General features: G+C 45.2%; 1 protein-coding gene across 1 annotated transcript in view; it reads left to right on the top strand.

The window, feature by feature from the left end:
- The window catches only part of LOC135910178 (ras-specific guanine nucleotide-releasing factor 2-like), a 354,652-nt gene that overhangs the window by 280,665 nt on the left and 59,910 nt on the right, over nt 1-14,077 (top strand). The window contains exons 5-7 of the mRNA XM_070528983.1: nt 685-788; nt 5,713-5,862; nt 9,785-9,864. Of these exons, the coding sequence (XP_070385084.1) occupies nt 685-788; nt 5,713-5,862; nt 9,785-9,864 (334 nt within the window). The remainder of the gene's footprint in view (nt 1-684; nt 789-5,712; nt 5,863-9,784; nt 9,865-14,077) is intronic.

Below are 14,077 nucleotides of genomic sequence, written 5' to 3' on the forward strand. Positions count from 1 at the left end.
GAGTCATGTCGGCTGCCTGGCTATTTGTACGAAACATGGAAAAGCGTAAACGCGAAAGTAAAGCACGTTCTGTTTCTCTATACGCCTACTTTACAGAGTGATGAACTTGTTTTCTCGTTTTTACTTTTTCACCCTATGATTTATTGTATCAGCCAAAGGCACTTTCACGCTGCACTCGTCGTATATAATCAACTGCCAAAAAAATGGGCAGTTAGAATTTAGCGAAGTGGCTATAGTACATATGGTAAAAACGCGTTTTTCCCCACCATCACCAAAAGCATGAGTAAAGAAAGGAGGCGAGATGAGTGTGCGAAAAGGGGGAAAGAAACACAGCACGAATTGAAGAAAAGCGCGTGAGATGCGGATGCACATACAAAAGAAAAATAATGCGGCGCCAAAAGCGAAACCATTAATAACTGTTTACTATTTGCTTCATCGTATGCAAAAACGCTATCGTAATTGAAAATGACGGGCGTGCCATAAAACTGCACACCAAATAGTTACGTATGATCGTACGAATTTCTACACTAACTCGATATGGTCATGCCGAATAGTTGGATGTGAGGTTGTGGAATGGCGTCCTTTCATTAGGGGCACGCGGCTGAACGACTTCAGAAAAGCTCGAAGGAGCGGAAAGATTCTTCAAAACTTTCTCTCTTATTTCTTTGTTTTTTTTTCGTGCAGGTGCAGAGCTTTTTCCGGGGCTGGCTCTGCCGCCGTCGCTGGAAGCAAATTGTCGCGGAGTACATCAGCTCACCACACGCCGAGAACATGCGTAAGCGGAACAGGTGAGTGCGCTGCAACGACACCACTTGGTTTTCCTTAATCAACAGGTGGCGCGCTCAACGCGCCAGCGGCAGGCACAAGCAAGAAACATTTGGAGTATTGCTGCAAAAAGAAAAAAAAGGGGGAGGGGCAGCAGGGACAACATGATGGAGCCAGGGTCGCTGCAAACATAGGTACTTTTACAATATAAACTACCGGCAACCAATATGCTAAACTATAATGAATATAGTAAAACCTGGTTACTCAAACAGGCTAGGCGACTATTTTTTGGACCCCATTTCAAACTGGATGTCATTAGAAATGATCATTCAGTCATCGGACAGATGACACGGAATGGTGTGCACGAAAACACGAAACAACAGGATACCAGTTACCCGAAAATGGGAAGGGAAAGATAGAGAGTAAAATGGGCGTGTTTTTTCTTAGTTTCTGGTGCTACTTCAAACAAGGGCGCGTTTTCATCGTATGACAATGATGGTTAAACGTTTTGCTAGCTGTATCTTGCAGAGAGTGTATTTCGCCCAATTGTATAGTACGAAAAAAATACCATCGCGTTAAAGTGGTAAGCGCAGTCAGCCGAAAGGCGCCACTTAATGTAGCTGCGTTAAAGTCTAACTGCAACAGTGCGTAGAGTAAGGACGACTAGATTAACGACCTGCTCGCTCGTTCTCTTCTAAAACGTACGCCTTGCTCGAAACGTTAGTTAAAAGCACGAAATCAGCTTTCACTATTACAGTTCGGCACTGAGCCGAAAGAGCGTGCTTTGGGGAGTTTTGTACGAAAGCCTTTTAATACAGCTCAACTAGCTCATTTTGATAACAAAGAATACGCATTAGCATAAGCTAAACAGGGTATTATTCAACCGAGCCAGCATGCCAGGCTGAAGGAAACTAAGCTGGTAGGGACTTAAGCCAGGAAATAGCAAGCATGACTGTGACAAATCGCTACGCCTCTGGTTACCATCTGTATCACTTGACAAAACACAATACAGTGGTGGAACTTCTTAAGGGCGGAATTTTTTCCCCCTGTCAAAGAGACGTCTGTCTTTCAATACGCAGTTTATTATGCTTTTCTTCCTCCGGTATATATAGTATTCACGCTTTCGTGACGATTAATTTGCCGTCGAATCCCAAAGTGCGCTTCAGGTGGTTAAACGTTTAGGACGCGTTTTCATCGAATAATTAGCCTGCATGCTTTTTTCTGTTTGTGATAAATCGAATTTGTGCTTCTTTAATCGATATGTGCGCTTCTCTCCTATTCCTCGTTTCTTTTTGTGATAGCTAGCGCGGACGCCCACATCCTCATTTCACGAGAGATCACACAAAGAATTCGCACGCACAAAATGCCGACGAACGGAAGGGAGTATTTGAAACCAAACTAATTAAGCGCGCCTTCTCACTCAGCCTGAATTAGCACTTTATTTAACGCTCGCACTGCCGCTTCACAGCAGCTCGCAGACTCGCGTGGCTTTTTCGGCGAGCACGGCCCCTCTCGCGCAGTCAGCAACTGTTGAAACAGTGACCGCCGAGACTACGTGCCGACGTTGCGATACGAAACCACCGCAAATGAGGGCAAAAAAAAAAATCGGAGAGGACTTAACTTCCGCCGGAAGCAAGTAACCACCGCTTTTTCTGGCAGATCGAATTAATTTAAAGAGATCGGTGGTGCGTGCCCTCTGGCAGCGTAATGAAGAGAACAAAATGTAAGGCAAGTCCGGATAATCGCAGGTTTCATTTATTCCTTTTTTTTTGTCATTGTGGGGGAACCGATTCTCGGCGCTGGCTGTGGTGGTTGTGGGGGTGGCTGCGCGAAATGCGAGGGTACGTGGAATCGAGGGCTGAAGGGGGAAAGGGGAGGTGGGCCAGGGAGTATGCAGGAGCAGTGAGACGGGGAGCTGTCTATACATAGCGCGGGGTTTGAGGTAGAGAGAAGGCTCGTCGTCTTCGTCGTCGTCGGCGGCGGCGGCGTGTGCTGCGCGTTCGCGACGAGTCGGGGCACTAGTGGCGGCGTTAATTATGTACGAACGACAGCCGCCCGAGCGGTCATTCGATTATCCGCGCCCGTGCTAATGGGCTTAGCGGGAATCAACTCTGCAGCCAATTAGTAGGGCGCCCGAACCGGCTCCCGAACCGCGTCAGCCGCTTATGCCGAGTCACCAGCGGCTGCGTCGAAGCTTTTCAGAGCCTGAGCTCGAAAGTTGGGCAGAGTGCGAGGGAGACTGCTTGTTTGTCAGCGTGCTTCACGGTCTCGAAGGCACTCGCGTTTGTGCGACGGTGGCGAGGAGGAAAAAAGGTGGAGACGTCGTTCCGATTCTTGACATCTTTCTTTCTTTCTTTCTTTCTTTCTTTCTTTCTTTCTTTCTTTCTTTCTTTCTTTCTTTCTTTCTTTCTTTCTTTCTTTCTTTCTTTCTTTCGGGAGCAAATCGCTGAATACTGACCCCTTCGGTGGCTGCTATCATCTTCTTTTCTAGCCGTTTTACACTCCTCCGCCGACGCAGAGCGCGACCTGAGCGGTAGCGTGCATGCTCAAGGCTTTGAACCATGGCGCTCTGTGATTTCAGGCGCGCGAGTGGAGGACGGCGTTGCGTACGGCCCTCGAGATAACGGACTCCCGCGCGTTCTGGGTGGGGAAGAGCGAAAAGGGAAACTCGGAGAGTGGAGATAATCGCCGGTGGTGTGTAGTCCTACGCGAGAGGTAGCGGGTGCTGAATTACGGCTCACGGCGCCCGCATCTTTGTGCAACCTACTTGGAATGGCGGCGTAAGCCATAGGAATCCCCTAAAATTAAGCTGAATTAAATTCTGGGGCTCTATGTGCTGAAACCACGATCTGAATTTGAGGCTCGCCGGAGCTGGGAGACTACGAGTTCATTTTCACCGCTTGGAGTTCCCCTTTAGCGCGCACCTTATAAATCTAAGTTCACTAGCGTTTTTTGTTTTGTTTTTTGCATTTTGGCCTCTTCGAAATTCGGCCACCGTGGCTGCGATCTCGAACTCAGCAGCGCGACGTAATAGCCATTGAGCTGCCACGGCGAATAAATTCTTTTCTCCTAATCTGTGCCTAGTTTAGAAACAGTCACTTCGCAGCCTAGTGTTGTGGAGAGGCTGGAATCAAGCGCATTACCGCGTTCCTCATAATCACATAGTGGATTTGGCACGTAAAACTCTAGAGCTTTGTTTTTTGTAAGCGCTACCAAAGTTGTCCTATTATTTCGCTCAATGAGCAGATTAAGTAATCACTGAAAGTTCTGCTGCGCATTAAGATATTTCGAGCGAGCTCAAAAAGAAAAATCATTCCAGCTTAAGTGTGCAACCGTGGCCTTCGAATGAGTACAATTCTCTTGCGAAACACAACTAGTAATCTTTCTTCACGACCAGCATGCTAACCTTGACAACAACTTACAAACTGACGCCGTCTTTCTAGATCACGCAAAGGCATTCGACACAGTCCCCTACCAAAGACTTATGCTAAAATTATCCCAGTTAAACTTGAACACTAACGTACTAAAATTGATCGAAGCATTCCTAACTAACCATTCTCAATTCGTGCATGTAAATAACAAATCTTCCGACTGTCTGAAAGTAACATCATGTGTACCTCAATGTTCAGTCCTCGGCCCCCTTCTATTCCTAATATACATTAACGACTTACCCCTTAGTGTTGTATCTTGCGAAATTCCAATGTTTGCTGACGACTGCGTAATCTACCGAACAGTAAATGACACCCACGACCAAATAACTCTACAGTAGAACCTTAACCACATTCAAGAATGGTGTGAGAAGTGGCTTCTATCTCTTAACCTGAACAAATGCAAGCTTGTTTCCTTCTCGTGCCGTAAAAACCCCTTACATGTTTCATATAACATCGCAAACGTCCCTGTAGTGTCAGTATCATCGTTCAAACATCCAGGTGTCACACTGCCTAATGATCTCACTTGGAATGCGCATATAACTCACGTCATTTAATCCACTAACAAAATACTGGGCTTCCTAAAACGTCACCTACGTCATGTGCACCAGCACGTAAAGTTGCTCGCTTACCAGTCACTCATCAGATCGAAACTCGAATATGCTTCCGCCGTATGGAACCCGCCCCAAACATAAACGATCTTGAGTCAGCGCGAAATCGCGCCGCCCGATTCATTCACTCCCTATACTCATACGATATCAGCTTTTCATGCTTAAAAGCATAATCCGGGTTATCGCCACTCTCTTTTCGCCGTCGCATCGCCACCCTTTCGCTCTTCCATAAAATTTTTCATTATTCACACAACCTAGCGCGTTACATCATACCCCCGACATACATATCACACCGGACCGGCCATCCACTTTGAGTGTCCCGTTTTCGCACCAGAACTGTCACTTTTTCCTCCTCCTTTTTTTTCTCCGTGCAGCCAAACATTGGAAAGACCTTCCCAGCTCTGTTGTTACCCTCACCTGGCCATCAACTTTCATTGCAAACTTAACAAATCCCCTCTGTTGTTAAAACGAATGCGCCCAAATGTATTTTTTTATGTACCAACCACCCCTTATGTAATAACCCCAGTGAGGTCGTTGAGGAAATAAAAATCAAATGAAATGAAATGAATAGCCTGGCACGTTTAGAGCGCAATAGTTGTCACGGTGTCATGGAGCTCTTTAGCGGGAACGTACGAAAACTATGCTAGCCTTTCATCGATGATTGTGCAGAGCCTCATTAACCTTGTAGGAGCTTTTGAGTTGTCGTTACCGTATTTTTTTTTTTTTTTCTCTCGCTTATCTGTATTTCTTCTCCTCACGTGCGTGTAGTTCTCTTGCTTCATTTTCCTTACAACATTAGAACCTTCTCGTCCAGCAACGCTCCTCTCCATGCAGGTTACAACAAATCGCATAATCACATCTTGTTAGCCTCTATGCCTCTTCTTCATGCTTTTCTTTCTGTATCACAGCCTGGTGTTCCGTATGGTGGAGGCAGAAGAAGAGTACGTGGAGCAGCTTCAGCTGCTGGTGTCATGCTTCCTAAGGCCATTCAAGATGGCGGCAAGTTCTCAGAAACCTCCCTGCACACATGACGAAGTCAACTCTATATTCCTGAACAGGCAAGTATACGCTTACTTCAAGACGAGCGCTTTCCACCCCAGTGACAATAACGCCGTAGGCAGTTTTTTTTTCGCTTTATTTACACAGAAATTTAAAGAATTATTATCCTTTGTCATGACCTCTAGCCTGGCTTCCGTGATATAGGATTTGCGAGACCCACCTAGACCCGGAGGACAACATTAGATCTTTAGATAAACACGTCTTTTTCACCACCACCACCTGTGGGGTGGTGGCCCAACTCTAATTCTTGGACTGGGTTGCTGGAACAGCCACAAGTCACTTGCAATTTAAATCAGAATTCATTTAACTAATTGACAAAATGAACTAATTAATTTTTTAAATATTTACTTCGCGGCTTGTATCGCAATTTGCAAATTGTATCCGGTGAGTTTGCATGGTATATCCCCTTGGGAAGAATAGGGAGTGCAGTACCGGTTTTGAGTTAGGCGCTGTCAAACTTGCGGTGAAAAAGCACCGTCATTCAGCTCACTTTTTTACAAAACGCCGTTTCGTGCATTGAAGCACACCAAAATAACTGGAACACCAATTTATTTTGCCGCACACTTCGGGAACGATTTTTTTCTAAAGTGGTGTCATCCTCAGAATTCGTTCCAAGTGGATACAACTTGCGAACTCAGCGGCTATAATCCCTATGCTCTCCGTAAGAGTATTCGGCTCCGCTGTATCTTGCAATGCCCATACGGAGAGATAAACCGATGAGCAAGAAAACAGAGGGTTGGGAAATTATTCAGAAGTTCGTGTTTTGAGAAAAAGCGTCATGCTGTAGTAGTAGTCATTGTTGACTTTAGTCATCGTCGATGTCGTCATCCTCGGCCATCGCTATCCTCAACAGCGTCTGGACTGTTACCGCTACTTTTGGTGGCGTTTAGGGCTTTCCTTCGAGTCCCTCTTGTTATTGTATTTAAATTATTTCTTATCTCTCATTTCAAAGTGCATCGTATGTGGCCGTTCGGTTGCCCATCAAAACCACTGGCTTTGGTCGCCTCGAGCAGCGACGGGTTACCTGAGGCGGTGGCGTGGTGGGAGCGACTCCTTTGTCGAAGTTTTTTTTTTCTTTCCCCCAATTCTCTCGGGTTATTCTATGTTTACGTTAAAACGAGTTCCTACGTAGGGTCGCAGCCGTGCAGGTTGCGTTGCGACACTGTCGTGCATCTGCTTGTGTCTGCTGTGCATACATCTGCCCTGCATATTTGACGCTCAGGTTTCCAGTTAGTTTATTCGCAGAGGCACTGTAGTGGCGAACTCTTCCAGACATATAGCATACAAAAACAGAAAACTAGAAACATACGATTTAAACGCTAATAGTTGCTGATCTTTAGCCCGAGGTAAGATTCTTTTTCGTCATGTGTCGTGCAAGAAGTGTATTGCTAAATATATGCTTTTCGGTTTATTTTTATTTTATTTTTTTCTTCGCTGTGTTGATACCGAGAAGCGCCAGACAGGAATTGTTTATCTACGCGCCAACACGAGCGCCAGTTTAATGAAAATCAATAAAATATACGCTTAGTGCATGTTGTTTTTGGTGATAGTTACAGGGAGATTTTCTGTCAAACTCGTTCGAAGCGAAGGTTTATTTTGTTTTCACACAAACGTGACTGTTTTATATGCTCGTCGCCAAGTTGAGCACAACCATAAAGTTTCACACCACCTACTCAGCTTATTAAGGGACCTTGCTATTAAAGGATCTTGCAGCCATTTTACTGGTCATCGGCTTCATCAAGATTTTAATGACGCTAATGACTTGGCTTCTCTTACGTGCATTGAATATGCCACTCCAGAACAAATAGACGGACGTCTAACTTACGCTCTACTAAACGAGCTTACTCAAGCTTCCGCGTTAAAAGAAGTGGTATACCAGTGAGTTAAGGTCACTGCAGAATCACAGAAAAAGAATGAATTAAAATTAAATTATGGGGTTTTACGTGCCAAAACCACTTTCTGATTATGAGGCAGGCCGTAGTGGAGGGCTCCGGAAATTTCGACCACCAGGGGTTCTTTAACGTGCGCCTAAATCTAAGTACACGGGTGTTTTCGCATTTCGCCTCACTCGAAATGCGGCCGCCGTGGCCGGGATTCGATCCCGCGACCTCGTGCTCAGGAAACCCGCCTTATTCCCATATCCCAGTCCGACAGCCGGCACACCTTACGAGGCCTCAAGCGAGGACTGTGGGTACCGAACTGGTTCACAGAGCACAAGAGAATCTATTTTATATGAACTTTTTGACCCACGTCTCGAATACCAGCTAGATCATTTTTTATTGAAATGAAAATAAAAGCAAGAGATAAACTCACCCTATAATGGTGACGGCTACTCCTTTTCTCATAGCAGAAATAACGATATATAAAAAGATATGTAGTAGGAAAATAAAAAGAAACGGCGTCATAGGGTCAGAAATCCACAGAATACATTCCTATACATCCACAAACATATAAATATAAAAGGCAAAGGCAAGTCGCACTACATCGAGTTTATAAACGAGGTCACGAACAAAGTCACACAAGCGGCCTCGATGTAGATTGCGATGAGCATCTGAACAGATGAGGAATTACTGAGTTAACGCACAGAATATGACAGTAAAAAATGAGTTTCAACGTAGAATACAAAGGAGTAAGACACGTAATACACAGCTTCCACGACCTATGGACACCTCTGACATCATCTCCGCCTTGGAACAGCTTACAGCAAGCAATTCTTATTGCGAATTAACTTTGCGACCTCTCCAACACCTTCGTGCAGTCACGATGATGACGATGTACACCACCTACTACTACTCGAATGCCTCAAGCACACCACATGCATATGCAGAAACTTTTGCACGCAAGAAGAATCTCATACTCCAACTGACAAGCTACTTATCTTGAACATTAGTTCCCCACTCTGTATCATATTTCTCAATCCTTAACCACGCTTCCCATAGACATAACCTTGAACAAGAACTGCCTTGAATTGACTCACATCAGTCTTTCTCACTTGTCGAGGCGTAGTTAGGCCCATAGCCTTCAATAGTGTACAACAAAGCTATGAACACACTTCAACGCCTCTTTGAAGACGCCGGCATTTGTGACGATTATTGCCTCTGCTGCGTTGTGAGTAATTGTCTCATTCGTTCATTTAGAAAATGCGTGCGCCAGACACCCATGGACTTCGTCGCGAGTGATACCTACTCGAAAGAGACTTCGCTGCACCAAAAGAGGAAGGTATTTTCTCGGCGGATCAACTGGCGGTTTGAGAGCGACGAGGGAAGAAATGGGCAGTGGAGCAGTGTTTCCGTCTAACTGTGCTTGTAAAAAGTTTCCCTGTCCTTCTGAGAGTTTCCGTAAGTGTCCAATCGCATGCGGTATCGGTGTTCGGTCATTTTCTTCAGACTGGAAGTAGCATCATCGTGCTTTCAAAAAAGAAAAAGAAGAAAAAGAAAAGAAAGAAAAAGTAAAGAAAAAGAAAAAAAACAATCAGCTGCAGTGTTAAAAAATAGAAAAGAAAAAAAAACGCATACCAACGACTTAGAGAAGCGCAGCCGAATAGGCCTGTACAGAAGCTCTCTATCTCTCATTGTGGCCCTAGGTAGTCAAGCAGTCAACCGTGGAGTCGTCTGAACGATCGCCAAGCTGTCAGGTTCACCGTGCTGGACAGCGCAAAAGCTTCACTGTATGGGCTGCGCGCAACATGCTTGCATATCGCACGGGCGCACAGTTCATTGGCATCTGCATTCTCCCTCTCTTTCCCTTCTCCCTACGCAGAGTAGTAGGCCGGAGACAAAGCTCCTTGCTCCTGCCGAGCTCCCTTCTTTTCTCCTTAAAATGTTGTCTCTCGTCGTAAAGGGGCCTAAGAAATTTTACACGCGCACTCTTTAACAGCAGCCTACAATGAGGAAGACTCGCTCTTTCTATATCTCTTTACAGTGAGACGCTCATGTTTCTTCACCAAATCTTCCTCAAGGGTCTCACAGCCAGAATGGAGAGCTGGCCGACGTTGGTCCTGGGTAAGCCTCAATTTCCTACTTTCCTTTCTTCTTTTCAAATCATTTCTTCGCTCTCTTCGTGTTCGCTTCTTTCTTTTTCTTCTCTTCGTATTCTTCTTCTCACGATATTCTGCTCACGATGTATTGTACGATCACGTCACGAGCTCACCAAAGCCACGTTTCGGTACGACTCGTGGCCCCCTTTGGCAAATCTTCCGAGAACCTTTGTTTACTCCTTCATTTTCTTCTTTTGTTTCGAGACAAACCTTCAAATTGTTTTGCATTTTTCGGCGTTTAGTTTGTATCGCCCTCCCCCCTTTTCACGTCTACACTTGTTCCTTGGTTATTCGCTTACTTATCTAGTTCTCATGCTCCTTTCAGAGCATATCTCCTTTGTTACCTGTTGCATTTGCACCGATTTTCATTCCTCAGTTTCTATTGTTCTTTATTTTGTTTTGTTTTAATTAATGAGAGAGAAAGAAAGACTTCATCTGTAAAACAGCGCGCCGGGTGCTGCTTGCGCCGCGCAATAAACACAGTTTAAATGAACGTGCTGATCACTGAAGAATGAAATGACGTCCTGCATGTAGGCACGGCTGATTGGCAGTTGCGTTTTCTTGCACCAGCGTTAGGAAACAACATCAATAAGGACGAACACAAACCTTGCAAGACTGAACATGTAAAACGCAAACATTTTCACATATTTAAGTTTCACATTTTCAGTCTCGTGTGTTTGTGTTCGTCCTTGTTCAAGTTGTCTCCTAATTATAGCGCAAGAAAAGATGGAACTTCACCAGCTCTGTCGATCCATGATTGATTGAGTCAGATTAGCTTTACTTGTTAAATTTGACTGTTAAAAACCTTCGGCAGCGCGGCTTATACGACGTTCATTATGAAGAGAAGTACGGGAGGAAAGGGTGCACAGAACCGGTATAGGTGTATAGTGCTGCGTCCTTTCGGTCTAGTCTACTTCTTTCATATCATCCATCATTTACGACGGTGTCGTTATGGTAACGGGACGAAGCTCAGAGCCCACAGGAAGTGCTAAAAACAAAAATATGTCGTAGTTACACTGTACCGCCCCTGGCCAGAGTTTGTGAATTTTGTCTATGAGCTCAGGAAAAGGAATAAGCTATAACGGCGACATCAGAACGAAAAAATGCGTCACTAACATAGTAAACAAGGGCGCGTACCCGTCTTGTCACGACCACAGTCTATTAAGACATGTTGATATTCACAGCCATAATGCGATTGTGCGTCGTAAACGACGTTTTCAGGAACAAGGTAAGGATGCACCACTGCTCGTGAGATTATACAAAATTAGAAAACAAAACGCCAGGTATAGTCGCAAGCTCTATATATGTACGATGACAGTTCCTCACTTCAAAATTAAGTTACGGGGTTTTACGTGCCAAAACCACGATTTGCTTATGAGGCACGCAGTAGTGGGGAACTATGCAGTAATTCGGACCACCTGAGGTTCTTTAACGTGCACCTAAATCTAAGTACACGGGTGTTTTCGCATTTCGCCTCCATCGAAATGCGGCCGCCGTGGCCGGGATTCGATCGCGCGACTTCGTGCATAGCAGTCCAACACTGCAGCCACTAAGCAACCACGGCGGGTGTCTCATTTCAAAAGCTGTTGCAGTTCAACGAATGTTTCGGCGAAAGTACACCTTCCAACGTAGTTGCCTAGAGCACAGGATCGATGTACTCGGGCAAGCGTGCGCGCCTCATACTAAAGGCGCCGCTGGTTCCAGATAGTCCTATTCCCGCGCATGCTAAGCCATACGGGTGAAGCAAGCAAATGTGATGGCAGTAGCGGTTTATGATAGCTGATGCAAGGCAATAAGGTGCCGCCTTAAGCTAAGTGATAAGCTTGTGCTGCGCGAATCAATGAAAAGCGGCGTTTAATGACCATGGACCCAGGAATTATATTTGCCACGTATTGCTCGTACTGCGTTCTCCGTTGTTATTTCTCTTTTCGTTCTTTCTCACTTTTTAACCTGCGTACGTTCTTCAGCGCTAAGCGTACTGCGTTTTCTGTTCTTTAAGTCATGATGCCTATGGTCTTCCCGCTAAAAGCTGGTGGGCAAAACTAGAAGAAATCCTTCAGTACACAGGGAAAGCGATCAATATAGTCACGAAATGCGCAATGATACTGTACCTTCATAATTGCCATGGTGGCATGTTCTCCACTTTGGCGTACCTAGGAGCCACTAAGTTCACTTGAAATGTGAAATGGGATTCTAAAACTTCAATTCTATTATCCGGAGGCATAACATATAAACTGACTAACCTTTCTAAACTACGCACAGTAATTAACTTCTGCTTTCGCATCGAAATCGTGTGCATGCAGATGTCGGAAAGAATCGCTATGAAGTTTCGAGGACCACCTCAACGTTTACTACACAAAAACGATCTCTCTTTTTTCTTTTGTTTGTTTGTTTGTTTGTTTGTTTGCAGCTTGATGTAAAACCATCGCTGCAACACCATGCGGGAACTCACCTCAGTGGTTGTGTTCAATAAGTCTGCCCAATGAAGTAAAAACACACTTTCTAAGCAGGCTTTAGGGCACTAACGACGGCTAGTGTTTTTCGTTGACTGCCAGCTCACTTATTCGTGATTGCTTTGGTCTGAAGACGTCGTCTCGAAAGAATAACCCTTCGCGTATAGGCTACGGCACTGCCGAGCTCCGACTGCGAAGAGCCGGTGAAGGCATAAACATGCGGCTGTGCTCGCGCTGCGAGTCTCTCGAGAGATGACTGGCTCTCCCTAGCATGTGGCGGAAGCGCCCGAGTGCGCCCGGGTGTCCGCTAAATGAAGATTTACGCAGTTACCCTTGTCGCTCGCCCGAGGTGCGAGGAGCCAGTCACGCCGCCCGCAGAGTCCTTTGCCTGTCGGGACCAGTTACACGGCTGTGTTCCGCCGCGGCCTTATTTATGAAGTCTCTTCCACGCGAGATGTGCCGCAGAGAGAAGGAGAGCCCAAAGATGGAAAGGAAGGATATCGACGACATCTTTCCTGGTTGTTCTGTGCCGAAGGACGAACATATCTTTATTTCTTCTTGTGTTCCTCGTTCGGCTCTGGCATGTAGGTGAATGCGAATTGTTAGGAGAAGAAAAATGGCGACACGTTGGCGCGTCGCCGTGGTTTGGAGCAGTTTGAGTTGAAAAAGCGAAAGATAAGAAATCTCGAAGGGAAGGAATGAGCTCCTTAAAGGTCGCGCTCTTCGCCTGCATGCGGCGCAGCGTTCTTTCCCAAGGGAAGATGCCGTCCAGTGCGAATGACTTGCGAGCGGCATGAAAAGACACGTCTTCCTTTCTCTCTCACTGTGTCTCTAAAGACTCACATTTTGCCCATTCTTCTTTTGCCTTTCACCTTTGTTTTACTTCACCCGTGTTCAGAACGCCTAAACTGAGAAAAAACGACTGAATTGAATGCATCTTGACTTCACAGTTATGCTGACTCTCTTCGCATCCCTTATTTCTGACTTTAAACTTTTCTGTTCAAGTTATGATGCTTCTTTTTTCTTTCACTTGAAGGCAATGCTATGCAATGCTGATGCTAAGATTCAGGACAATTTCATGTTATTTTGCCTAATCTGTGCAGTCACAAAGAAATTAGGTATACAACATGGTGTATAGTGGCAATGTAATCTCAAGATGTAGCGAAAAGGCACCCTTTTAGAGAGGCTTTTTTTGTGTTTAGTTGCTCATCATCATTTATCACTGAAAAAAACTAATTGCTATGTTTGTAGCCTATCGGTAGTGAAGCTGTCTAACGTGCCTAATTATCATACGGCCATGTTAAAGTACGCTCGCAAAAACCTCTCATCTGGGCATACATTTCGCTTGCAATTTTTGGAAAATGCGCTATCTTGCCTAAGCTCACTTACTTACAACTGATATCCATGAAAAAGTCCTAGGTCGATCATAATGACAGTTAATCTGGTGACTGAGTTTTGGTTTTTGCTGCTTAAGGCATTCTAGCCCATCCTCGAAAGACGACTTACTTTTCCAGTCGTCGCTATAAGGTTAGGTGAACAGAATGAATGTGAGCACACACAGAAGGGGAAAAACAAGAAAACGCAACCAATACGGGATAACCAAAGTACACCCTCAGTTCGCAGGAGATACCGAGTAAAAAAAATGAAGATCCGAAAACTCTTAGCTAAGTACCGCTGTCAACGAGTTCACAGCGATGTGTGGTAAACAGGTGCGACAAGCACACA

Source organism: Dermacentor albipictus, chromosome 1 (assembly GCF_038994185.2).
Source record: "Dermacentor albipictus isolate Rhodes 1998 colony chromosome 1, USDA_Dalb.pri_finalv2, whole genome shotgun sequence".
Lineage (NCBI taxonomy): Eukaryota > Metazoa > Arthropoda > Arachnida > Ixodida > Ixodidae > Dermacentor > Dermacentor albipictus.